General features: G+C 40.6%; 1 protein-coding gene across 2 annotated transcripts in view; it reads right to left on the bottom strand.

Moving 5' to 3' along the window:
- FNDC3B (fibronectin type III domain containing 3B) overlaps window positions 1-27846 on the bottom strand; it is a 191474-nt gene that overhangs the window by 20428 nt on the left and 143200 nt on the right. For both annotated transcript variants that reach the window (XM_029962340.1, XM_029962339.1), the window contains 12 exons: window positions 27213-27337; window positions 24499-24673; window positions 23838-23924; window positions 22033-22171; window positions 21414-21485; window positions 20764-20882; window positions 19870-19975; window positions 18743-18915; window positions 16612-16725; window positions 14122-14271; window positions 9998-10278; window positions 2940-3152 (listed from right to left, as the gene is read on the bottom strand). In XM_029962340.1, coding sequence (XP_029818200.1) covers window positions 2940-3152; window positions 9998-10278; window positions 14122-14271; window positions 16612-16725; window positions 18743-18915; window positions 19870-19975; window positions 20764-20882; window positions 21414-21485; window positions 22033-22171; window positions 23838-23924; window positions 24499-24673; window positions 27213-27337 — 1754 coding nt within the window. The remainder of the gene's footprint in view (window positions 1-2939; window positions 3153-9997; window positions 10279-14121; window positions 14272-16611; window positions 16726-18742; window positions 18916-19869; window positions 19976-20763; window positions 20883-21413; window positions 21486-22032; window positions 22172-23837; window positions 23925-24498; window positions 24674-27212; window positions 27338-27846) is intronic.

The raw sequence follows: 27846 nt of genomic DNA, 5'->3' as shown, positions 1-27846 counted from the left end.
AATCACAGAACTTAGCTGCAACATACAGTTGTCTAAAACACATGCAACTGATAAATGACCCACTAAAAATGTACTTGCTAATTCTCTTTCAGACTGGATATTGTAAGCATTTTAAGACACTGAGAGGTATAATTAGGTGTAGGAACAACTACAGACTAATTACTGCCACAGAAGAAAAAACCCAAAAAACATTAATTAGGTTCCTTTGTTCCACAGAGAGGAAAAATCCGTAGTATTTCGGAAAACAGTGCAATTTGATTTACATGATTTTCTTGACATTACCACAATTAGGAAATGAAGTCACAACTGATACTTTATTTAAAGAAAAAAGGAATTTCATAGTCCTTCTTACATAAAGGTCACTTACTCTTAAATAACGTTCCCATGTACTGAGCTTTCTAGAAACAGATTTTTCTTCATTTCCACTCAGTGCTACACATAATTGAAAGGACAAGTGATGCTAATCTGATCTTACTAAATGTCACCCACTGAAGAGCTAAGGAGAGCTAAAGCAGATACATTTCTGATGTGCACACCTTCTCAAGCCCTTACATTAATCAGTGGCAGGAGATTTCCAAGTATTTTGCTTCACAGCGCTTGCAATCAATGAAACATTTGGTCTCCAACAACCGGCCTGTTACAGCTCATTACAGCACAGAAAAGTTAAAAACAATTCTTAATGACCACGACACACTGAAGAGCACTGGCTGACCATCATTACATAAAACCAGAGCTGAATATTTGCCGAAAGGCCATAAAAGTTATCGGGCCAGAATGGGACTTACTGATGATTTTCTTTTTTTCAAAGAATTTGCTCATATTTCTACTTCTGTTCGTGAAAATGCTTCAACGCCATTTTAAAGCCAACTTCTACTGTAAACCAAAGAAGGGACAACTCTAATATAGTGAGCTGAAGGACTTCAACACAAAGCTGTCATCAGTAATTTCAGATGTGTCAGGGAATACAGTAAAAATGTCCTCTGAAAGACTAAGGATATGACAGAGGTCAACTCTGAGTTATCCATGTTTACACCACAGTCTCTTCCCCTTAGTCAAGTACCATCGCTTCTCCCCAAAAGACTCTAAAACACTCTTCTTTATCATTTATTCTGTGTCATTTTTCACCAGTCTGGTTTCCTAGAGGGGTCAATGCCCCAGGCCTGTCAGTGTTCCAGAGGCACTGGGACAATGCCCTTAACAACACGCTAACTTGGCCAGCCCTGAACTGTCCAGGCAGTTGGACTGAATGACTGTAGGTCTCTTCCAGCTAAAATATTCTATCTATTTAGTTATTCCCTTAGATGTCCACAGATTACTGGTATTAGCCTGTGCAACTGAAGAGGCCAGTGATGCTCAAAGAACCACATTCCAGTATTTTCCATAAGCACATACACAAGTGAGCAACCCCTCAGTCACAACAGGGTTTATTTAATGGGAATGATCTCAGAGAGGACTCCTACCTCTGTAACTAACTGCTGCTTCTACCAATTCATATGTGGGCTGTCATTCTCTGTTCATTAGGAATGATAGCTCTCCCAAATGTACAAAACTGTGCTTTGCATCCTTTCAGGAGCATCTCTCACTGTGATCGATGCACACAACGGAGAGTAAAAAGGGACTGTCAGACAGGGAACAAATAAACAGATCTCATTGTCAGGAACTGCCAGCTCCAACTGTTCTCAAACACAACAGTGACCCAATCCCACTCCTCTGCTGTGCCCACACCTGGATGCACTTCAGCCCCACAGTGCTCTGGGCTCTGGCTCATTTCAGGAATAATCTGAGCTAATTGCTGTAAACCCAACACCAGAGGAAGCCATTTCATGCAAGGACTCTGTCCAAGCAGGAGGAGACAGCACAACCTAGATGAGCCGTTTCTCTGCATCTCTGGGAGCTCACAGGGACTATAAGCCAAATTAAAAGCTAAAAAGACCTAGCAGAATATCAAGTCCAAATTCCTCCTAATTAACAGCTCTTAAGAGACCAATTGCAGTGGGAAAACTTGGTGCAAAAGCAAAGGATCATGCTAAAGCCTTCTACAAGAGCAAAGGGGGGAAAAAAGCTGCCAGGTAACATAACGTATTTTATTCTTACAGGGAAACTTACTATTTTCTCCAGTATAGAAACAGGTTTAAAACAATTTATAGTTCTGCACCATCCTACCTGCAGTGCTACATGAAAGCAAAGTAAAGCAGCCTGCTGGATGTGTCCAGCTGACTGGATCCCACACTGCTGCAGGTGATGGGCTCCTGCCAAGCATCACTGCACTCTGAGGAAGCTGATTTTACCAGTCAGACTTTCAAATGGGCATTTACATTCATTGGACACCTCTCAGTATTAATACAGGGGAGCCTGTACTCTCTCTGCTTCAGTACAGATGAGGTACTGGGAGGTATTAAGGCATTATTCATAGTTGTTTTATTACTTAAAATTAGAGCTTTTGGGCCAGATCTTCAGCTGGCATAAACTCAGCACAGCCCTATTTAAATTAAAGGAATTGTGCTAATTTACATCAAATTATGATCTGTACTGAAGGTCTCTAAGGATTACCTACCTGATAAGTCAGTTATTTTACCTAATTGAAGTAGTTGAGAGTGTTTCTTAATAAATTATGAGCCATCTATGATATTTATTCATTGAAGAGCTCAGACTGTTAGGTAATACTTGCGTATTACCTTTCTTTCCTTCCCTTTTTTAACTGAATATATCTCATCCCAACCTTGAAGCTATATTACCATATCTTCCAATACGAAGTTTGCATGGGAAAACAGTTTTTGCTTAGCACTATTAATTTAAACACAGATTTCTGTGTTTCTTGCACACTTTATTTCAAAATTATTGCGTTATTCACCAAGCCAGTGCCAAGCTCATATTTCCTAATGCTCCAAAAACATTACAGCTATAAAATCCTGAACATCATGATGCCCAAAAGAACTTACCTTTTATTTCTGTCTTCTATCTGCAAGATATAGACCATGTCATCAGCAACGTGAAGCTTGGAGCTGCTGTCTCCCCACTTCAGCTTCAGGCTCTGAGGCCCTGCTGCAGCACACTCTAACCGTGGAGGTAAGGGTGGTAAAGGCCTGGTTTTTGCTTTAATAAAGTGGCTAAAAGGTCCAGCTCCAATTTCATTGACAGCCTGGATCCTGATCCTAAAACAAACAAAAAGGCAAATGTTAAATAAAGTGCTTTCACCAGGTTCTTGACATAAAAATGCCTTAGAGAAACAAGAGAGCCTTGGCAAACTGGAAGGATCTGCAAACACAACAAATACCATCCTGTTTACATTGCAAGAGCTGCAGTGAAGATGGCAAGAAATGCAGTAAGGCAGAGGGGGAAGATTTGGGTCAACAACCTCAGGACCTGGTGACAGTCCCTTCAGCCACACGAACAAGGGACAGCAGCACAGGAACAAGTGCAGCCTGGGAAACGCAAAGTGTGTAACCATGAATAAATAAAAAGCAGAAGTGTGTTGTGGTCGTCTAACAAAGATCATGGGCTAATTAAGGTGAAATCATTCAGTGAAAGCATTGGTGTCACTGCCATGAAACCCATCTCCATGTTGGCAAACATCCCTAAGACCAAAGAGCAGTGTTATTTCAGTGTGTGCAGTGTCTCAAAAGGCACACTATTTAAGTACAGGAAACTCTACTGGGAAGAGCTAATGGAGAAGCTTAAATCCATAAACCTCCTACACAAACTGCAGAAATATCTATTAGATCAAATAAAAGTTGGACTCGGGTTGCTCTCACAAGATACACAAAAGCCCTCGAGCCATTTGAGTCACATTAAGGACATCCAGAAGAAGAGCAGACCACCTGCCTGGTCACAGAAGCTTTAATTTGGAAATATTCCTAAGACTGAGCCAGTCTTCTAAATTTTATTTCTTTCTTAAGATAATGACTCCTGCCCTCTGCTTTGTCACTTTCTCTTGTCTGTCTGCACCTTAGTTTAATAATTTGCACACTGAGAATCTGCTTACAGGGATGAGTGAGGAGTAGCAGTCTTTGGCTACGGTAACATCAACAGCACCATAACAAAAATGGGAAATATGAATTTCAAAAGAGCTTGGAGGACTGTGTAAATAGAAATATTGGTACAGACAAGCCTGAAAGGTTTCAAAACAAAGTGAGAATAAGAGAAAGCAGGATGGAGCAAATCAATTAAGTTTTGTTTGTCTGTTGTTTTTTTTTTTTAAGATAGTTCAGCCTAGTTAAGATAGCTGGAAGATGCCATTTACTTTGGAAATCCTGTGCACAGCAAGTCTTGTATTTTTTCTCATGGGAAAGACTCTCTACAAGAAGTGCTGCTTCTCAAAACTATCAGCCATCAAGAAGGCAGAAGTCTCTGGGGAAGGCGGTAGGGGGAGAAAGAAGAGCAGAACCTGGCACACCCCCACGATTGCCTGCTTCAGGGAAAGCAGGTGACAAATAGAACTGTCTTTGCTTGGCAGAGCTACTTATTTTGACTGAAGGATAAAAAGTGATGTAAGTTCACATAAACAACGTATGAAAAATTACTTTGCTTTGAACAGCAAGTTTTCAGCTCTACTATTAGAATATGTAGAGTTAGAGGGATAGGGAAAAAACCCTCCAGTATTCCTCATTAAATAAACTCCCAAAGTATATTTGCTGCAATTTCAAGGAAAAAAGGGTTAAATTATTAATAAACATATGGCAAAATAATAGAGCCTTATCTACTGATTAGGTAGTTGAAGCAATTGCACATTAGGAATGTACTGTGCTTACACAGTCCTGTAAATGTGTAGTTAGACCTTTGCTTATTGACCCAGACATTAACAGGGGTAATGTATTGCTTGGTGTGGAGCTGCATTTTCCTTCTAACCTTCCTTTTGGCTTCAGGAAATGCATCCTGACCACCTTACAACATTATACAATGGTGATTTAATCCCCTCCCTCCCAAAGGGCAGATGGCACAAAGGAAGATCTAGTGGGAGCCTCCTCTTCAAGTGCTGCATACATTAAAAGCATTTGGTATAAAAAGAACAAAAGGTTTTCCTAGTATCTGAAGAAGTGTAATTAATACAGGCATTGATCTTATTTCATATTATGTTATTACATCAATATTTAATATAGTTAATTTGTGTCTTTATAGTAACAAAAATACTGTGAAAACTGCCTGAATTTTCATTGTTTTCTGGCAAGCTACCACTAGCATATGAACATAAACAGTAACAGCTACATTACAAAATGCTACTACTTATTTTGTAGATTGATTACAACAACATGCTCTGGAGCACACAGCCTTTTTTTTTTTGGCTTTGTTTTATTTGGTATTATTTAAAGTCCCAGTAACAAAGCCTCTCCTGTCCTCAAGCAATTTTAGCTCATTTCCAAATGGCAGCCACCACACCTGAAAACAAGCAGTGACTGAAATGAATCTCAAATATCATATTTCTTAGACGGAAGCTGATAGATTTGCTTTTTAGATATGTGCATCAACAGACACCTGGCATTTGCTTGTCTTCCTTTTGCCAGGTATTTGCACAAGGTAAAAATGTGTCTTTTCCCTCTTTTGTTGCTGTCTTCCCCTGCTGCACAGTGTTCTTGCTCCCCACTTCTGACACAGAAGTACGCCCACACACCCCCTCCTTCCCACTCCGGAGCACAGTAAGACTGATGGAAACTCTTAAGACTTAAAATAAAGACAGGCATCTTCCAAATGAATGATGATACTGGGAAAGGAAGAATAGATTTATTTGACTCTACCATGGCTGATGTGGCTACTCTTTTCCACTGACTGCACCACCATAAAGCTCCATAAATTGCCACTATCATCCCCAGGGCCTCAGCTTTGACAGAGACACATAAAACAACTAACTCTGGTTTTCTGTGCATGTGACAGTGCAACCCAAACCCAGCTCTCACCTCCCTCTGAACCACAGTAGCATTTCCCCAATGCATAACTTTAAAAGTCCACAGGGAAGGGGAGAAGGAAGGGGAGAAGGAAGGGAAAAAGAATGGGCAGAAGGGAGGACTATGTGAAGAAGGAAGGAGAGCAGGTGGTGGTGGGAGAACATCTTGTACTGCACCATCTCTGCTCCAGCTCAGGTGCCTTCCCATGTCCCTGCTCCAGCAACACTGAGCTCTTCCAGATGGGTGGCACAGCCAGGATGGATAAGAGAAATTCCACAACTAAATGGAAACCAATTACTGTTTACAGTAATTGGTACTGGGAAAAATCAACTCTTTATTTTCATGTAAAAGTACTGTATAGACATACAGAAATATTTGCAATAAAACCACTTCCTGAATTCCTTTCAACTTTTTCACTAATTGTTTCTAAGTGAAAATACCCCAAACACCCTCTTGGAAAGATGGTTTAATAATCTGACAATCACAATTTGTAAACAAGTTTTTTTTTAAATTTAAAGACTATATTTAGGAATAGTGCCTAATTCTGCAGACCCTACAAAATAATATTTGTATTCATTCTTACATTTTCCCACTGCGACTTTTAAACATTGAGAAAAAAACATAAATCAGACCAAGCAAATTTAGAAACCATGAAATGATCTTAAACAGACCATTCTCTCTTATAAGATTCTTGACCCAAGAAAACACACTAAACAGGATGCTATTTTCAGATTGGTCACAAAATCCTTTGTGTAGTATTCCAACAAACTGAAAAATCAACTTCTGAATTAATTTTAGAGTCTGACATGAGAAGACTTTGATTTCTTAGTTCCCATAAGTGGAAGGGCAACAGTTGCAATACACTTGCCTGTGGAAACCTGGGGGAGTTAAAATGCCATGGACTTCCAAAGGGAGGGGAAGCAGCTCCCCCATGAGCAGCAGCCTGGATATGATGGACAGCAACCACACACAGCCCCACAGACCCTCACCCAGACTGTGCTCTCATGGGGCTGGAACAAGACTCAGTTTTACACTCTGAAACAAATGTTTTATAACCCTCTTAAATATTGCTAATTTGAGCATCCATGTTCATTCTTCTCTCTTCATCTTGGATGATCTTTTCCTTGATGTGGTTTAAGGATTAAAAATATTTAGAATTTTTATTCCTAAACCAAATTAAAATTAAGAGTTGCTATTAAAATTTAATAGTGCTACTATATATTTCTGCACACTGTGTAACTTTAAAAGAGCATAATCATTATTAAAAATTGGATGTTGTTTCACAGTGAAGTATCTCAACAGCAGAGCACAATTATCTATGGCATGCGTTGAGTGAAGCTCGGGAACAGAGTGTAACAGAAAATGGATATTTCTATGACTGTTGAATGCTTATTTATTGTGGAATATTTATTAACTCACTCCTAGTTACATCAGTTCAGGGAAAACCAGTCCAAGTACATTACTCTACAATCTGAGCTTCCAGACCTTCATTGGCTATGTCAGTAAAGCAGAAAGACTGCAGAACTCAGACATATTTGTGCAGCTGCTCACCAGCCAAGATGTTTTACACAGTGCTTTGGGGAGGCATCTGCTTTTTGCAGCAGGAGAGCTGGGCTGTGCCTGACGCTGGATAACTCCTCCTGGATCAGCCCTAGGATGGCCATCAGCAGTGTGACAGAGGCATGTCCCAGCTCCTCCTGCCTCACATGTATTTTGGCACATAAATCCTTCTCGTGGCATTCTGGCTGGGTTTGCTACTAAGACACATAAACCATTCAATTTGTCAGCTTTGAGACCACCTCTGCCAAGAGCTTGAAGTCTGCTGGGTGTATTTTGGGCTGCTCCTGTACAGCTGTTCCCACACAGAAGCTGGAGGCAGCAAAGCCATGCCAGACCCAAGCTAACAGGTCCAACAGAGTGGACACACATAGACAGGTTGTTAGAATCACCCTGCTGTCCAAAACGTTCCTTTCCAATTTTGGACCTGGTGGATTCATAATAAGCAAGATTTGCTTTCAATTTTGTGTTCCCACAACCAAAAAACACTGACATTGGAATTCCAATGCAACTAAAATACATAAACCCTTTGCTGATTTACTTCAAATTTTGACGAAACTTTGGCAAGAGAGTTCAGAGTCTGAAACCCAGTAGTACTTGGCTTGTTTAGTCTAGGAAAAACACATTCACTGCTTTTAAACCCAGCAGGGAATAAACACTTGAGAGAGAGAAGAGCTAATTGTGTTAAACAAAGTTGACACAAAAAGAGAAACCATCAGGGAAGAAATTTAGAGGATGAGATCAGTGATGTTCTGAAACATTCTTCTGAATAAACCAAGGAGGGCAGAAAACCCACCATCTTTTAGCACACAGCCTGATAAACCTGTTCCTTAAGGATACACTATCAGAGCACAGATGTTCACTGATCAAAGACAGGAGTTAAGATATGCTTGAAGAAGAAATATCAGTGCGTTAAGGATCAATAACAAAACCACTCTGACATATCTATTTTTGATTAGCAGAAAACCACTTCAAACTATAGATGAGGTGTATTTTTGCAATCCAACTGCAGTGACTTGTCTTCCTTGACAGGCATGAGATGCAAGATTTAGGGTTTCTTTCTCTTGCTTTATCCAAGAAAAGAGCTCTCCTATATTATTACTTCTGATCAGTCACCCCCTGGTTTGTGCTCTTCACAATGTTTTTTTTTGATAGGAACTTATTCTTACAGCAATATTTAGAACAGTTGCAGTTAATGCTTGTGGCATCAGCTGTTTTATTTGGATCAGAGACAGGCAGACTCCCTGACTAAATGATGTGATTTAATATAGTGCTTTTTACAAAATAATGAAATAAGAATGCAAAAAAAAAAAAATTCCAATCTCCATTTCCAGGCTTTGAAGACGATGACATTTCCCTAAAGGAAGTTGCAGACAACCAAGAACCAGCTAAAAAAAAGAGACTGAAGAAGTAAGACTTCAGTGAAGAATTTAAACAGTCCATTCTGGTTGTCTTAACTGAGTTGCTCAAAGTTCCCATTTCAGCTGTTTTGACTCTTGGTTGAACAAACACATGAGGAGAAACCAAGGAGTACGAGACTGCCCAAAGATGATGCAGTTCCACAGCTGGGTGGTCAATCCACAGACAAACTCTTCAACTTTGTCTGAATGATCTGTGAGAAAGCAATGTACACTCCTCACTTTAAATGACTTTTAGTGTGCATTTGTATACATGCCAGAAGGAGTTCTCTTTTTGAGTACAGGATAAAATTTGAATTATGAACTTTTCATTTAAATGCTACAAGACCTGTAAGATTGTGATCTTGAATATAAAAGAAAAGTAAGGAAAATGCTACAACAGGTCTAGGCCATGTCTAATTTTATAACTGTGTGATCAGAGTTTCAGTCTTTATTAGAACAGTACTTAAAATAGAAATTTTGTCACATCTGCTACATTGCTGTTCATTGTCTGCATGGAGCCATTTTTCTTTTTTAATGAGCAATTAGAGAGAAAACATATAAGCCTGAACATTAAAATAATAAAATTTTGTCAATGTCATTTAGCAATTTAGACTCTGAAGCAATATAAAGAAATTGTTTTAAAATTCAGATTATTTTTTAATTAATCTCCATATACTAGAGATAAAAAATAGCTGTAGCTATACAAATAAAACTTCATTGTGTGTAAATTGCTAACCCTGCACAGGGATCAATACAGTTAATAATTTAAACCCCTGAAATAGTAGCTAAAAGCAGCTAAAAGAAGCAGGAGATGTCACACTGAAATTCAAGTTATTTCTAATTTTTAAAAATTTATTTATTATTTATAAATTTATTATTACCAGTGTAACCTTACCTTAGCAGAGCAACTTCAAAAGAAGGAGAGGTCAGAAATAATTCAAGGAGAGGAGGAAGAGGGAACAAAGGCGGGAGAAAACAATATTTGAGCATGAATTTCCACAACTCATTCCCTAAGGAATTACTGGAGATTTCTGCGCTCCCCCTAGGTTGGTTGGTTGGGTTGTTGCTTTGTATTTTTTTTTAACCTCACTCTTGATGCCACAAACATTTCCAATGTAAAAATCAAGCTGTGTGGTCTCGCCACGTCACAACCGCCGCACTCACCGGTACGAGGTTTCGGGAAGCAAATCGCCGATAACGTAACTGGTCACGTTTCCCACGGGAATGCTGCTGTCCCCCAGGTCGATGTTGTACGACGTGATCTCAGCCCCGTTACTGCACGGCTCTTCCCAGGTCAGTACAAGGCACACGGAGGGTGAGGGCTGACAGGCGTCCACGTGCTCGTCCTCCAGCACGGAGAGGATGGAGACGGCATCGGGCACGGACGCAGGGATTCTGCAGGTCACCAGGTCGCTGTAGGGCCCAGCTCCAGCCTGGTTAATTGCCTGTGTGTTAAAACAGAAAATATTTACAGGATAAGTCTTCTCTCTGACATGTGTATCAAGTTCATAATAATGGACTGTGCAGCCTGGAAGAGCTGCATGAATTCTTCAGAGGATATGCACTGCTGGCTTCTTCCCTAAAGCATGACTCACACCCCTGCCTATACTAGGGAATTAATATCTTCCTTTGTCACTCACGAGTGTCTCTCAGAAAAATTGGAGAATATTTCTCTTTTCCCTAATGGACATTTAATTAAACTTAACAGTAACCTTTTTATCAGCAAACTTTGGTTAGTAAGGGAAAATGTCATAGTGATGCTGTCAATGACATCAGATTGCTCAGCAAACTGGCTACCCAAAGTTGTTGAGCCACCTTGTACAAAATCCCCAGTATACTGTAGGGTGCAGTGTCAGATGGCTTTATGCAAGCAGAGTATCCCTGGAGATAAGACGTATTTGGCTTGTTGAGAACTACCCAGAGAATGGACAACTAATTTCACACTAAAAAGTTTCTGATACAAGAGTATAGGAACTCAGCATGGCATTAAGCCTATGACTCACATTTCCCCAGAATCACGGAATCATTAAAGTGAGAAAAGTCACAACTCACTAGCAAATCACCACTGAAGCACACAGCTCAATATCTTCCACCAGACAGGAGAACCACCAATTATCAAGCTTCTCATCTTAACTCACAGATCCACAATCCCAGTGGAAAACAAGTTTCAGAACGTGGCCCATTTCTGCTCATTAATTTCAGAGGCTGTTGTCTTTGCAAGCTCAACACTGCCCAGTTGTACAGACCTGGAGTTTTATCAGCTGATGCTCAGCCAGTGGCAAATGCTGCACACAATGCACTGAACTGCCTAAGAAATGACTCCTCAGGATTATCACAATCACAGGACCATCCAAATTCTTAGTGAGGGTATTTTAGTCAGACCTTTATGTGCTATTGCTAGAAGACTTGATTAAAAGAAGTTTATAAAGATTTGGATTAATGACCACTTCATGATGTGGAGACCATACCCCCTTGGAGAATCCCACACTAGAACAAGGTAATCCTCTCTGTCCTCACCCTCTGCTCCCTCAGTTACCTTCAGCACAGCAAGTAATCCTGCTCTCCCTCCAGCCCAACATCATTTTCCCTTGGAAGGGACCGTGTGACACATCTAGTCCAATCTGCTACTCCGAGCAGGGTCAAACCGAATGCAGACCAGGTTGCTCAGGTTTTTGTCCAGTTGGGTCTTGAAAAATTCCAAGGATGGAGATTGCACAGTCCTCCTGGACCACTGATAAAATCCTTAACTGCCTACAGTAACAACTTGTTTCTTTGTATCTCACCTGAACATCTCTGTTTCAACCTCTGCCTGGAGCAGCACTGGATGCAGTACTCCAGGTTCTCATGAATGGCATGTAATGGGCAATACCACCTTCCCTGGATCTGCTGGCTGGGCTCCTGCTGACACAGCCCAGCATCCTGCCAGCACACAAGGTATGGAGAGAGCTTGGAGTTCATTATGGTACAGGGGGAGCTATGGGAGGTCCAGAAGGCCCAGACCTTCAGAAACAGCTTTGGCACTGCCCAGCACCCTCCACCATCCACAGTTACTTTACATTTGGAAAACTTAGCCCAGAGTCTCCCATCAGATTATAACTGATTCAAAAACCTAGGCTTACAATGTTTCCAGTGAGACTGTGATGGCAATGAAAGGACACATCAAACAATTGCTTGATTTTTTGATTTCTTATCTATGCTTAACTGCAGGGAATGACTTATTTCTGCTATGCATAATACAAACACAAAGCCCTGTTCTGTTTTTCCAGGAGGCATTTTGTTCAATCGAAGAAAGAGATAATAAAGTTAGATTTGTCAGCCTTTAAAAAGCCCTTCAAAACAAATCCTGCTCCAGGGAAATCTTCTATTTAGTGAAGCGCTCCTGGAGCTGTTAAAAGTGAGCCTTGTTTCGTGCTCTGCCAATGATATGATTTGTCTTGCCGCTAAACCAGTGTTTGGCAATCTGTATCTTGCTCCAAGCAATTTATTGTCAGTGGTGCTTTTTAACTGCTTTACTGGACAATCTCATCAACATAACTGGTGGGAATTTCATGTTCTGTGCTGCCTAGATGCTTTCCCCTGCCACCCCCAAATGACACAATATTTCCCTCTGCAGAAGCCTCAACTGTTTTCAGGAATATTCATTACAGGAAAAAAGTTGTGCAACAGTAAAGACAATTGTCTGCCCTGCAGTTAGATGTGCCTGATTCCTCAATTCTCTCTTTTATTGAGTTATTGTAGATTGAGATAGCAATACTGTGTGTTTATTAGGAGGCCAAGTAAATGTGGTTTGGGGTATCTTTATTTTTAAAAAAGTTAAAAGAAAGGTTTTTCTGAAAATATGCTAACAGATAAGCAAAGCAGCTCTTATTCTCTCCTCTTTTTTAAAAACAAACTAAAATTTCTGAAACTATTTAACCTTCCTTCTTTGTCTGTCATGTTTTGTGGGGTGTTCTGTGTGTAATTGTTTAAAGATTCCAGTGTATCTTATAACAAATTCTTCTCCATATAATACACCGATCAGATCCAGAGGATGGAGCTCTCTAGAAAGTAATGCCTCATGGACTTCAATAAAATGTCTTAGTGCTGTTGTGCATTTCATTTAACTTCTACCTATGGATTAAATTACATTGGCTGTGTTAAAAACTGAGTAGATTTGTGCAACATTTTTGTGGCAGGTAGTTTAAAACGAACGCCCACTTGGAATCAAAGATGCCATACAGGCTGCCTGTTTCCATGTTTAACATAAAAATTTCCTTGGGCTCCTTGCAGCAGTGGTCTCACAGTCTCCTCCCTGCCCCATGGATGCTGAATGCTCTCCCTCTTACAGAAACAAGAGGCACTTTCTGGCTCACACTTCCCCGTCACTCACACACGCTCCCTCACTTCGCCTTCCCCCACAGTGCTACTTCCCCCCCAAAAAATAAATTTAATGTTCTGTTTAAAAAAAAAAAATGTAAGAAGGAAACACTCTTGGACACATGTTGCCCTTGATCAAAGAAATTATCCTGGGTGGTCCACATGTTGCCAGGTGGGTGGGTATGCGAACTTTGGGTTGGATTAGTGGTGGTATTTTGCCTTCACATACAAATAAATCCTGTGGAAGAGTATCTTGAGCAAAAATATTTTTACTTTGCTTTCCACTTATTTTACCATCCATTTATTTTTTCAGGAGACATAAAGGAGAAAGAATGCTGTATTTTTACTTTCAAGTAGATTCATAACTTATATTTTAACTGCTACGTTTTACTGAAAGTGATAGGAGAGAAAATGATCAAAGAAAAAAAAGATCATAGAGACTCTATAAGAGATCCAATCTTACAAATCTAAGAGACGAAATGGCAATGATGAGAACTCACTTTCTGGCAGGTACCATCTCATACACACAGGAATCTACTCAGCTGCTTTGCTTTACTTCATAAATGAAACAAATGTTGGAGTTCACTGTTTAAGCCAAGGGAATCTTCGATATCCACTTGGGAGGTAGATGTTATTTACCTCTCATTAGCACGAAAAAATTGATTCTTATTTTAATTTTCTGAAACATTATAATTTTGTTTTGGTGTCAGAGGTAAGGTGGATGTTAAAGCATTAGTCACTGATAGTAACAAGATGCAAGAGCAATTTTCAAGTAATGCATCAGTCTGATTGCTTAAAATAAACGTGCATTCCTTCTGACTTACAGAGCACATAACTGCAGAGCTGCTAATGATAAAAATAAGAACACAGTGGAAGGAAACTCTGTTTACACCTCAGATTGCAATGCATGCACCACCTCATCCCTCCCATACCTGTAGCCTGCAGCAATAATGTGCTGCTGCCGACAAGTCACTTATTTCAAAGCAGGTATCTGTGCCGCTGTATACAAGTTGTAGAGATTCCTCATCTTCTCCCCACTCTAATCTGTATTCAGAGATGTCAGCACCAGAACATTCGGGACTCTGCAACACAAATATTTATGTTGTTCAGTTCAGAAACGAGCACTTCAGATGTCTGTGTTTCACTGGGGAAGGAATAAAGCACATGGAAAAAAAAAAAACCAACAACCACCCTTATTTTTAAATTAATACACCATTACTTCAGCAAATGGAAACGTACTGAATTAATGTTCCCTAATAGGTTACTGAAACAGGACAATTCTGCACAAGAATTACCTGACTGAAATTCAGAGAAATGAGAGAGCGTATGCAGCTACTTTGCTTTTCATCAGGACACTCAGGAATAAATTGTCTCTCCACTGGCTCGGTAGAAGCTCAACCATGGAGAACACAAAAAAGCATCAATCTAGTGCAGTTTAGTGGAGTGATCAAAACACAGCTCTGGAAGAGCTGGCCTTTGAGCCAGAAGCAGTCACTGAGAAAAGAACAACCTCAACAAGAGAGGAGCTGGCCTGAGGTTTCCAGTGAAAGTCACCCACCAGTCCCAGTATGGGACACTGGAGTGTGGATCCTGGAACATTAACATCCACAATATGATTCCTATGGGATCACAGAATCATTAAAGGACCTTAAAGAACATCTTGTTCTAACACCCTGCTGTGGGCAGAGACACCTTCCACTAGACCAGATTGCTCAGGGCCCAGTATGACCTGGCCTTGAACACTTCCAGGGATGGGGCATCCACAGCTTCTCTGGGCAACCTGTGCCAGAGCCTCACCACTCTCACAGTAAAGAATTTCTCCCTAATATTTAATCTAAATCTGTCCTCTTACATATATCCCCAGCAATCCTTTTATCTAAGGGAACACAAAATAAATACCTGAATGTGCTGGAGATGAATTAGAACAGGCATAACAACACAGCTCCCAAAGCAAAATATTTTGTGTTTTTAGCAAAACTAGTTGTACTAGTTAGTTTTAGCAAAACTCCCTGCAGCAGCTCAGGGAACCACTGCTGTGTGTGCAGAAGTGTGGTCCAGGACACGACAAAGACTTTGTGATTATGGCATGCAAGGTGTAATTTCCAGTAAAAGGATCCAGAGCATCCCTGCACACCATAATGCCCACCCTGCACACACACATGGACTTCTCTGGCTCTGCCTTGGAGCTTCCAGTTATTTTAATAATTGCATTCAGAACTGCTAAGCCAGATTTTTAAAATAGCATGTAAAAAAGGTACCACAGTAGGCACCACAGTGTGCTCTCCAGCCAAAATACTTCACAGAGGTTCACTGTTTTTCCTTCATATTCATATCAGCCAAAAAATGACACTCTTTAAGAAAACATAACCACTGCAAACCACATTACTCCTACCACAGTTTCATTTTTAGCTAGAATAAACACATATCTTCTGCAAATAAATACAGAGCCTACCAGAAACACTGCTGCATCCCCTCATGGCTGGGGAGAGCAAATCCCTGGCCAATAGAAGGCAACACTTAAAAGTTCATTGTGATTTCTAGCTTAGAGTCACAAAATTTTGCAAAAAATATGAATACCCCCAAACTGCACCAAACATACCTGTCTCTCATAACATTAAATGTAGACTACATTTGTAATTAGGTATGTTGTTAACTCAATTGATTCATTTGAACATCTCATGAATGTCAGTAACTTTTTTCTCAACAGGGGCGCTGTCTGGGGGAGGAACCCAATAGAAACAGGGGTGGAATGACTTTTAAAGTTTTCAGTGAAAGTCTGTGGCAGAACTAAAGCCCTGCTGCTCCATATCACAATGTTATCTATGGCAACAGTCCTTGAATTCTGCTTTAATTACACAATTTTTTCTTAATAAACCCAATTAACCCCTGTGCAATTCAGCTAACACTTATTTTAAGAGTCTAATGCCTAAGATCCTGAAGAATGGTGGAGGAATCCACACAAACTAAAATAAAAGTAAATATTTGGGGTAGAGACAAACAATTTCTGAGGAGAAAAAACCCTACACTGTAAGCATTTATGCAGAGTTAATTTCGTATCAGAGACTCCACTTTCAGCCAAAACCAAATATTTGTCTTCACAATTCCACCTCAGGACATGCTGATGTGCTTAAAAGTCTGCAGAAAGCACTTCTACCCCACCAGTGCTCTATCATCTGATGCCAGAGCAGGAGGTCTCATGTCTGAATCCTGGTCTGGATGACTCATGACCAGCCTTATGGAAGTCTTCAAATTAAAGCAGAGAAGATGCTTTCATACAATAGAAGTTTCTGCATACGGTTTTCTTGCACAAAAAGACAGTTCCAGGCCACTGAAGGGCTCTCAAGCTGACTTTTGAGTTTTGTGGTGACCGTATTGGTTTGGATAAGCAAGATGGAATGAAGCAACCAGAGCACCTGACTTACCTCCCAGCTCACAAGTACACGTGTGTCGGACAGGAAGGACAGGGAAGGTGCTCTGCACTGGCCTGGTGGTCCTGCTGCTGTGGTGACCTCTGTGGCTTCCGAGTATGGACCGTACTAGAGGGGAACAAGGTGTCTGTACATTAATATACAAGCACACACCCATCTCCTATCCCTCAAAGGTTTTCCAAGAACAGCACATGACCTTTTTCAATGCACTAAACTTTCTCAAAGACAGACTGGAATCCCAACACCTGGCACCAAACACCAGAGCTCAGGATGAGACCACGTAAATGACTGCAAGTTAAAGAGTGAGGTAAGCTCAGGAACAGGTAGACAGGATGTACATCCTCCTGTGTGACAGTGAATGCCCATGAAAGCATAAAACACCTCCAATTTACCCAAAAGTGAGAACGTGCACTCAGTTAACTGAGGGACAGTTTGTGTCCCTCTGCCTCACCTTAGCACAATGTGCTCACACGCCAGTGCCAAAGCCTGGCATAGTCAGCTTCTCATGGATATAAGGAGGAGCACAGCAACAGTAAAGCACATATTGGAGTCCAAATCCAGCTTCTTTTACATAAAATGCCTGCCACAGGTTAATTCTAAAAGGACAGGATGTGCTGGATCCCCAGCCTAGTACAACGTGCAGGGACACGCTGCAGACATGGCACGGACAGCTCCGCTCCACGGGCAGCTCAGCCAACTGCTCAGACAACTTCTGAGCCCTTGGTAGGAGGATAATTTAAATGCATATTAGCAAAAGAAAAGCCAATTTTCAAGAGTCTGGAAAACGGGCTTCAGCCAGCAGTGCGAGGAGAGGAGATAACAGCAAAACAGCCTTTCTGAGGCCTCCCGAGTGGAAGAGTGAAGTTTGCTCAGAACGTCCCTGAACTAATTAGAAATCGTTCTCCAGAACAAAGGAACTTCACTGGAAGCAACTAGAAGAAAAACCCTAATATTTACTTATTTTGTAGTGCAATATTACCAAGTATGAAAAAAATGAGCTACTACAAAGGCCAAACAACACAGAAATTATGAACCTCGGAAAACCTCTCAACGGACATGTCAGGATATCTGCTATTGAGCAAAGACAACACTGATGGCTTTGTTTGACTTATGAAGAATGGACATGTCAAAAAAATCTCATTTATTGACTTTTGCTGTTTTCTTTACCAAATAGGAGGAAGAATCTGGTAGAGAACACTCTCCCCTATTATGCATCTGATAGAAAAACCCAACCAAATCAGAACCAGACCCCCCCATTTAACAAAAGGTGGAAGTAGAAATGCTTTGCAATTTTTTTTAACTGTTCTGCCAAAAAAAAAACCAAAACCACAATGGCTTTCTTTCCAGCAAGCAAATCTAATATTTCCAAGCGTATTTAATTTATTTTTCACAAAAACAAAACAGTGAGTATTTTTAAGACGAAACAACTTTATAGTCTTGCAGTCTTAGGTTTTAACAGTAAGCAAGTAATTTTAAACCTTTGTGTTATGTTTGTCCTGGAACTGTCTTTATATAACACCCTTGGAATGATGCTCTCAGAGGTAAAACAGAACCAACCCAAACCTCACTAAAAAAAAAAATAAAAAGCTCTTTCAACAGATCTCCATGAACATCAGACAGAATTTCTGATGTAACTGGGAAGGTACTTCTTCCAAGGAAATCATATTACAAAAAAGCCTCCATGAAATCTATGAAGCATTTTTTCAAATTAAAACAAAAAAATTCCTCAGAAATGTCAGTTTCCCTCAAAACATATCAACACTGGAGTGAAATTGCAATACTTATTTTTTACACAGTTGAAAACAAAAAATAGGAAATGCAGTGGAAAGGGAATAAACAGATTCTCCCTTGTAAGCAGATATTACTTTGGGCAGGGATTTTGCATGTTTTGGTGCAGCTGATTTTCGCCAGTCAGATCATATTCAGGAGTACCTGAAGCCTCCTTTTAAAAGGAGATTAAAACTGCAGCTCTTCCTCCAAAGTTCCTTTTAAGTATTTCTCACATTCTTTTCTTTTGCCCATCTCCCCTTCACCTTTCTGATCACCAGCACTAACACAATCACTGTCCAGAATCTCCCATTCCAGGTCAGTACCATCTCCAGGGATAAAAAGCCAGCACACGTACCCCACCATCGTTCAGAGCCCTCACTCTGAACCGATACGTTGCCCCAGGAAGGAGGTTGCTGACAGTGCACTCCAGGTCAGGCCCATGATACACTTCAGAAACAACTTCTTCAGGGGCTGTCATTTCCACACTGTACTCTGAGACAGGACAGCCACTTTCTGACGGAGGGACATCTAAAAGAAATCATTTAGTTTGTTAATAACATCAGGACACGGGCCAGGAAAACTAATTTTTTGTGGCATGCAGCTTTTTCCCCCAATGAAAACAATGTATTTGATAATACTTGCATGTTATGTTACAAGCCAGTACCACAGAATTAACCTGCCTGGGGTTCTGAAAAGCAGTGTCCACTAAAAGGGGTGCAGGCTTCCAGGAAACAATATGGTATCTTGGATGCACAGGTGAATTTTTACTGGTGTTGAAATATGTTTGACAGTCAGAAATTGTACTGATCTAGAGTTTAGCTTAACAAATGATGCCCCAAAGATACCTGCATGCTGCAACATTATCATGGTAAAGAAGAAGTCTGTTGGATACTGGCATGTGCCTTCTATTCTAAAAAATGTGCATATTTGACAGTTCAGTGTCATGATCATGGTCCAAGACCTTTGCAAAATTACAGGTGTCCAATGGATTGTGTGTGTTATAAAGTGGATCAGGGTTCAAATGCCACCCAAAATCCTCAATATATTCTAACTCAAATTTTTGAGAGAATTCATATATTAGAAGTAGCAAAACATTTCTGCTAAGTCAATATTGCAAAGGAATAAAGTAAGATTTTGAATCACAAGGTGTTTTTGCATAAACAGAGGAATAAAAAGATAGGTATTTTAATACAGTCGATACTTTGTAGTCTTGACAGAGATGGGACCTCACTAACAAAACTGGAGCACAGTGTAAGGTCTTAAAGACAACCAGAGGACAGGTAACTTCACAAACCCAACAGAGAGCCACCACAGTTGATGAGAAGTTGAACTTCTGACTTGCACTGACTTCGCTTTGCGATTTCCCATTCACCAGGATGAACTGCAACTTTTCACGAGCAACGCAAATAAAGACTAAGGCAACGTCAGCAAATAACAATCAAGATCAAAGCTGTCCAGCAGGGAGATGCTCCACTGTCTTACCCCATTGTAGCTGCACTTCTTTGTGCTTTGGCTTCCCCAGGACTCTGGGTGCCCGGCAGTGCCCCGGTGCCACACTCAGCGTACGGACAGGTAAACTTTCAGAGCACTGCAAGAGAGCAGAGCTGCAGTTAGCACCTACAAAGTGAGGCATGGTTAGAAAGCGGCACAAGAAATTGTTTTCTACATCCACCACTTAGTAGAGATTTATGTAAACAATAAAGGAGAGGAGATGCTATCAAGCGTGTTACTCACAAATCCAATTAACAGAGTTCCTTCATTACCATCCTCAAAACTGTAGCACACATGGGGTTCTCTATTTTAATTTTCCTTGTTTTTAAAATAATGTCAAGGCCTAAAGTACTCAATCTTAAATCAGAAAAAAAATAAAGCGGGAGGAATAATAGTATAGATACTAAAATGAATTTCAGTCAAAGAAGGGAATTACAGGAATCAGTGGCTGGAAAAGGGAAATTAAAAATTTAAAATAATTCATCCATATGAAAAATAATTGTTACAACAAACCACCCTTTTCTACATCTCCAGCCACCAGCTTTGGTCAGTACAGGGTCATGCACATGAGAGTCTGTGGCCTTTTCAAGCAAGTGGCCACATGAGATGAAAATGATGGTCTTTTCTAGTGTAAATATAAACACCTACAGACTGGTTCTGAGGAAACGGAATCTCATTAAATTGCAGTTTGCTGAAACTAAAATCAGGTACACACAGAAGTCTTCTGACATTCAGCAACTTGCAACATAAGCCATCAGCACAGCTTTACTGTGCTACGGGAAAAACATTCCCCTTCTTTTTAAAGCAGAAGTATGTTACCAAAACGAGCAGATAAATCTCAGAAAAATATAAACCCAATAGTCCTTACTGTTAGATAATACCCACCTGACTGTGTCCACCAGTGCTGATACAGCATGCCCGGAGTTTATACAAAGTGCCTGGTTTCAAGTGAGTACAGGTATATTCTGTAGCCGAGCCACTATATGCCACTTCCCATTGATTTGCTAAAAATAAGATATATTCAAGTTTAGAGAACTGTAATGCAACAAGTTTAGGAGTGTCCAGGAAGAAGGACAATCCTTAATGTGGTTTTCCACAAACCATATGTTTCAGGAAAGTCATTAGTGTTACTATCACTGTGAAGATTATTCCCACGTAAAGATATAACACACGTAAACACACATAAAAATACTCACAAATTTAAATATTATAAAATGTACAAAATATAAATATATATATTTATACACAAATATAAACAAATATTTCTAGGTTCAGCCACGTAACCTAGAATTCTACCAGTACTAATTAAGAGAAAAAGAACTAACTGGAAAAGAATACACTACAAAATCTCCCCAAATCCAAACCAAATTCCCCAAGAACACTTCAGGTTTTAAGGCTGCAAGTATGTAACTCACATTCAATCACATGTGCAACATTAGGCCATTAATGATAATAACAATAATAGTCCAAAGGGTCAGGAGTTCTTTATGGTAGCCATAGCGGATTGAAACAGAGACAACTTGTTTCAAGTTTACCTTCTGGACTTCCTTGAGAAATCTCTAGTAGATACTTCAGGATTTCTGAACCACCATTATCCTGTGGAGGATCTGAAAAAATGAGGCAAGTTGTCAGTAAATCAAGATTAGGAGTGTAAGATACCAAAAAGACTACAGAACCTGTTCCTGATTCTGCTCCTTCTCCTCCACATCAACTACACCAAGTAAACTGCAGCAGAAGTAGGTAAGAGACATTAATTTTCAGCATCAATCAGAATAAGGTGGCTGGATAATGATGATCCAAACAAAATGTATGGAAAAAGCACTGAGAGAGAAGCTGCCTGGGGGCTTGCCCCATTATTAAAGGAAGCAGCTGGAATGATGCTGCAATGGGACATGAAATGGAAAATGAAAAGCCTGAAAATGCACTTGAGTGTGAGTTGGTCAATGAAAACAAACAACATTTTTGATTCTGAAAGCACAAGAGCCTCTAGATACTTTTTACAATATTAAAAAAAATTAAGCTGTCAAGCTCTCCAGACACGTTCAACTTTGGATTGAGAAGCAGCATGAAAAATCTAACACATATTTACGTAATTTTATTTGAATTTATGATGACCCCCAAAAAGCTTTACTGTGACAAACTGAAGTGCCTTACCCCATTTCACACTAAAGCCATGAGATGTTATTGGCCCCTTAATAACAGGTCTGGTTGGAGGTCCTGGCCTGTCTGGGCTTGTTGTGCAGACCAACACTTCGCTGGGAGAGCTCTTCCCTTCCACATTAGAAGCAAACAGCTGAAACAAAACCACAAGTTCACCCTTGTTTATTGTACCTGCTTTTCTGACATGAGAGTTCTCTGCATGAGACTTCTTTTAGAAATTGCACAAATGTCATTAAGCTGGAAAATATGTCACATCCCAAAGCGTGTGGGATTCTAATAACAGATATTAGATTGTCATGTTGTTTCTTTACAAACATTGATTTTTCCCTCCCTCCAGCAGCAATAGATTGTGGTATGTTTAAGACAAAAGCAGTGCTGGTTTTCCCTTTAAAAAAAATTCACTTTTTTAAATAACTGTGGCAACTTGCAGTTATTTGCTCCTAAAAAGAAAAAATAATCAAAACGATAACAAATACTTTGTCATTTTTTGGGGTTGGGGTATTTCAAACTGCTACTTAAAACGAAATAATTCAAAGTATCAGTAATCACACAATTAAAAGTCAGATCAAAGTTGTGCCTGTAGCCAATGTCACCAGGCTACAAATTTGCTCTGATGTCAACACAGTTTCCTAAAATCCGTGTTTAATGTGGAATCAAGGCTGTAGAGAAGCACAAAGTGTCCTCTTTCCTCAGTCAGCCACGGTAGCTTTTACAATACTAAACTAAAAGGCATCATCTGTGAGTGACACTGAAACAACCTCCCAATTCTTTGGGTAGTTCTTTACACAACTTCACAAGGTCTTCTGTCCCACGGAGCAGGGAAAAAGCTCTTCCCTGTAAGAATGGTGAGACACTGGAACAGGTTGCCCAGAGAAGCTGTGGCTGCCCCATCCCTGGAATTGTTCAAGGTCAGGTTGGATGGAGCTCTGAGCAACCCAGTCTAGTGGAAGGTGTCCCTGTCCATGGCAGGGGATTGGAATAAGATAATCTTTAAGATCCCTTCCAACTCAAACCATTCCATGATTTAAATGAGTCTTTGGGTAAAGTTTTCTTTTTCCTGCTTCTGAATATACAAAGACATACAGAAGCCAAATGTTTCTGAATCGACACAAGCCTGTGGTATCCTCCTCTCCCTGTGCTGTTTACAAATTACACAAAGCTGCTTCCAGATACTGACTCCATTTGCTGATGGGAGCAGAGAGGACGTTGGCTTCACAGACATCTTCTGCCCATCTCCAGAGGGACACTGTGCTCCAGATGGCACATCCTGTGGAGCCACTACAGTGGACAGTCTTGGGGGTCTGTGTTTAGGAGCACCCACAGAGCAGGAGATACCAACACTTGCAAAAAAACAGCTCCAAAACAGCCACGTGGACATATGAGATAAAAAAGCTTCAATTTCTGGCTGCCAGGGGAAGAAAAGCCCTGAGCTGGGGAGGAGAGCTGTGTTCGCTGGGTGCCCTGCAGCATTTGCTCCACTCTGAACATTTGCTCCACAGAACATTTTGGGAGCAATGCAGCCAACTAAAATTACCTCGTGCCCTGAGCCACACTCTCACAACATCCTACCGACAGTACATGGTACTGAGAACTACGTTTGTTCCAAAAATGCTGAGTAACAGCATATCCTGTGATAAAAGTAAAAATACAACTAACAGTTTAATCTGTTAGGCTGCAGTATAAAGTAAACTTCTACTTGATGACTCAGTTTTGGAGGGAGTATTAAAGGATTTCTACAGTGCCTGGAAAAAAACCAACACAGAACACACTACGCAAAGACAAGAGGAAAGAGATTTTACCCTGAATTTATACTGTGTGCTTCTTCTGAGATTCTTCACAGTACAGGCTTGCTCCTCTCCAGTGTACTTCGGGTGAAACACGCTATCCTAAAAAAAAAAAACCAAAACCAAACAAAATCCCATAACTGTGGAGTCTGAGAAAGTGCTCCCTGTATTACAGCTACAACACATTATAGCAAAGGAGCTTCATAGCTGAGTGCTTTTTTATTATTATTATTACTTTTAAGCTGCAAGACCACAATAATTTTCCTCTAGAGGCATAGTGCAGCTGCCCTAAATAATATAATTTTGCTGCAAAATAAGCACAAAACCACTTGTGGCAGTTTAACCTGTTACAGAACTGGAAGTGACAGATGACACAACACACACCACAGAGCAGTGAGGACAGAGCAGACTGAACTGGTTAAGGACAAGCTGCCCTACACTCACAGACTCCTGTGCAGCTTTGTAAGTAATCATGGCTGACAGTACAGATTTTTAGCTAAGGATTCATAATTAATTCTGCTGCAGAGCAGAACAAATCACACAGCTCTGTCCTGCCAAATACCCAGTACTCCTGGAAGGCCCTCCAAAGCAGCATTCCATGTTCTTCTCAGTGATCTTCAATTGACAAATGAAAACCCAGTCTAAGTCATGCACTTTACAGCAACACAGCACTTACATTATCTTCTTCCTGAATTTCCAGGGTGTAGGAAATCACTTCCTCTGGTGTACATCCTTCTACTTTATTCCACTGCAATGAGATCCACGTAACACCAGCTCGAACAAGCCTTGGTGCAGAAGGGGTCTGAGGAATATTGCCTGCAGTGTAGCAAACCACCTCCTGGCTGTACCCACTGCTCAGAGACACAGAAGGAGAGAGAGAGGAATATTAAAACACAAACAAAACAAAACTACATTCCTCTAAACACATCGAAGTTTAGGGGGTTATTTAATATTTTCAAAAAATGTGGACAACATTCAAATTGCCTAGGTGGAAAAGATGAACGCCCAGTTAGGAAATGCCAGAACTAAAAATAGAAAAAAAATGCAGGATTATGTGTCCTCACAGTCATTTTACAGATCTCATCACAATTATACTGGAAAAAATATTTGACTGCCTAAAAATATTAACTTGTTATTAACAGTGAAGTAGAGGAAAATGTCATGTAGCATAAGGGAACTAAAATATAGGAAATAAAGTCCAAAGTATTTAACTTTGGGATGTTGAACTTGAGATGCTCAGACTACAACTACTACAAACTCAGAACACAACTTCTATTTAAGCTACACCGTTGAAAGGTGAGTTCTTCAGCAGATCTAGTCCCACTGCTTCAGACATCCCCCTCCAAAGAAAGCAGGAAAAATTTATCCAGTCCTGCCCATACATGCTCAGCATCACGTAGGAGCTGCCTGGTGCAGGCACAGACACCTTCCAGCCCTCCAGGCTGGCTCTACTCCTTCCTGACCTTCCCTGCCCAAACTTCTTTGCATTTTAAGCTGAGCATAAAGTTTTGCACAGCTCAGGCTGCAACCAGAGAGAACACCTGTGGCCAAGGGGATGTAGGCTCTCGTTTTGTCAAATCCCAGCATCCTTAAAACAACAGGAGATGAGCAAGTGTGGAACAGTTCTCTCAAATTTCCATGCAGAATATATTATGTACAATGGAAATTTCAGAACAGAGTTTTAAATGGACAGATTCTGGTGAAATTTTGGGAAGAGAACAAAGAACTCTCAAGTTAAGGTAACGTTCTTGCAATGTTCAAATCTGTGTTTCCAAAGTACGAACTTATTTTGTGCCTTAAAGTTATACCTCAAATTTAACACCCAGAAAAGGACATCTCCTTTTTAAGTCTTCTTCCTCAAAAATAGCATTTTTGTTGAAATACTCTTATAGTTAAATAATCCACATATAACTAACACCTGAACAAGACAAAAATCATCTTAGATCTTAAGTTCACAAGCATTACAACCAATCAAAACCATATTATGACATGAAGTGTTAGATGACATTATCATGTCATAATTTTGAGTGCTGCCTATAAAATAAGCTCTATGCTGCTGGTGCTTATCTCACAGATTAGCACAGAGCAGCTGACCATAAATACAGTTCTTAGTTCACTCCCTGCTTGATAGTCTTGAGGATAAAAAAAATAGGGAAAACAAAAAAAGGGCAGGGGGAAGAGGTGGGGGGGGATGTTGAAACACACCCTAAGGTATTTTAAAAATCTGGAATCTGGCAAAGAAAAGAGATGCCAGAACTGGGAACTTTGCACAATCCCAAATCCCTTCCAGTTACACTCAGCAGCTCAAGCCCCCCCGCTTTCCAGATCAAGTATTATTTCAACTGGGAGGGAAGAAATCTTGCAAGCAGTTGGGAAAAGGGACTGTGCATACATGAATGGTCTCAGTGCATCTCAGAGAAAACACAGGACCATGAATAAAACAGCTTTTTAAAGCTATATGTTACTCAGAGGTTTGTGCTTTAGAAGAGAGAACAATACAGGAATCTCCCTCCACCGAACACATTGTTATGTACCACTAGTGTTTCTTTTTGTGTCCTTCTTGTAATAATGATTAGATCCTGTTTAGCTAAGAAGGACAATAAAGGAGTACACAAGAGCACTGGATGTTTGGTTTCTTCACAGCTAAACTCTTCCTGGCCTACTTTTCTTCCCTGAGCACAGAGAGTACACACAGCCCCTGCAACACGATGTCTCTGGGCACTCTCTGGTCCTTAGGCTGCAGAACATTTTATCCCAGTGCTCCCCTGCAGCTCCCAGAGGATTGAACTAAGTCTGATTTCTTACCATCTTCATCTGAGTGCATCTGTTAATGTGCAAGGAAAAGCAGAAGCTAAATCCCATTTTCAGTGTCCCTGAGTGTGTCTGTCCTGCCACGGTCCTGGCTCTCTCCCCCTTCTTTCCCACCCCATCAGCCAGCCCTGCCAGTCCTGAGGAAGAAGGAAGGGACTGTACTGTTGAAAAGAGACAGAAGGGCTTTGCTTTAAACCAGAAAAATAAATATATCAAGATTCCTTTCAAAATCTGTAACTCAACTTCCTCTTGCTTGTTTTTCTTGGTTCGCAGAGGTCCCTAGTGGGAATTTTACATAACAGATGTATTCTTTTTGTATTAGGAATAGATCACAAAACACCATTTAACACCTCAAAAGGAGCCTATCTTCTTAGGCTGACCTCATCATGCTGATGGTATAGGGCAATTCCCTGGGACCTGAAGGATACCACCAGGGAAGGTGCAGCTTTAACTCAAAACCACGAAGAGAAAAAATAAACAAAAATCCCCCTCAGAAATTCCTCTTTATACTGTCACTGATAGTTAAACTTTCCAGCTATCACTTTTTCCTCAAATAAATGTGTACCTTGGGTAGCTTACCTAGTACCGATGTCGTTCTGGGCCGCTAATCGGAAGGTGTAACCCAAAGCTGGACAAAGCTTAGTCAGCTTGCAATGCTTCTGGCTCCCGAAGTAACATTCTCTGAAACCACTGTTCCTCTTTCCCTAGAAAGAGAGAAATCTGTAATTGGATCGCTATGAAACAAAAACCACACAGTGCTTATTTTAAAAAGCTGTTAAACGATATTAGAACTGGATGTTTCCATACAGGCACTGTGCAAAGGAGGCTGTGTAAGCACTGACAGAGCTGCTTTGCTCCCAAAATCCCACAGATCAGCACAGTCAGCCTGCTGACAGATCCCTCCTCTTCTCAGAGTTTTATATTTGTGAGATGTATCTACAGCTCCTGGCATTCTGCTTGAAACGTGATTTATCCCACTCATTAACAAAAAACCAGGCAAATTAAGGGTAAAATCATCCCTCAATCCACTCAGTCACAGAGGCACAGGAAAGGTGCGGCCAACATTTCTTGCAAGCTCTACCCTCCGTACCTCCATCCCTCCCTGGTCCTTCAGGAATTCTCTATCCCACAAGAGGGCTCTCGCTCCCCACAGTCGAGCCATGGGCAGACCCAGCGGGACAACCCAGGTACAACCAGCCCCATGCTCTGCTCT

The sequence above is a fragment of the Manacus vitellinus genome, unplaced genomic scaffold (genome assembly GCF_001715985.3).
Source record: "Manacus vitellinus isolate BGI_N305 unplaced genomic scaffold, ASM171598v3 scaffold_45_pilon, whole genome shotgun sequence".
NCBI lineage: Eukaryota > Metazoa > Chordata > Aves > Passeriformes > Pipridae > Manacus > Manacus vitellinus.
Note: the sequence above shows the minus strand (reverse complement) of the source record. Positions and strands in the feature narration are given on the sequence as shown.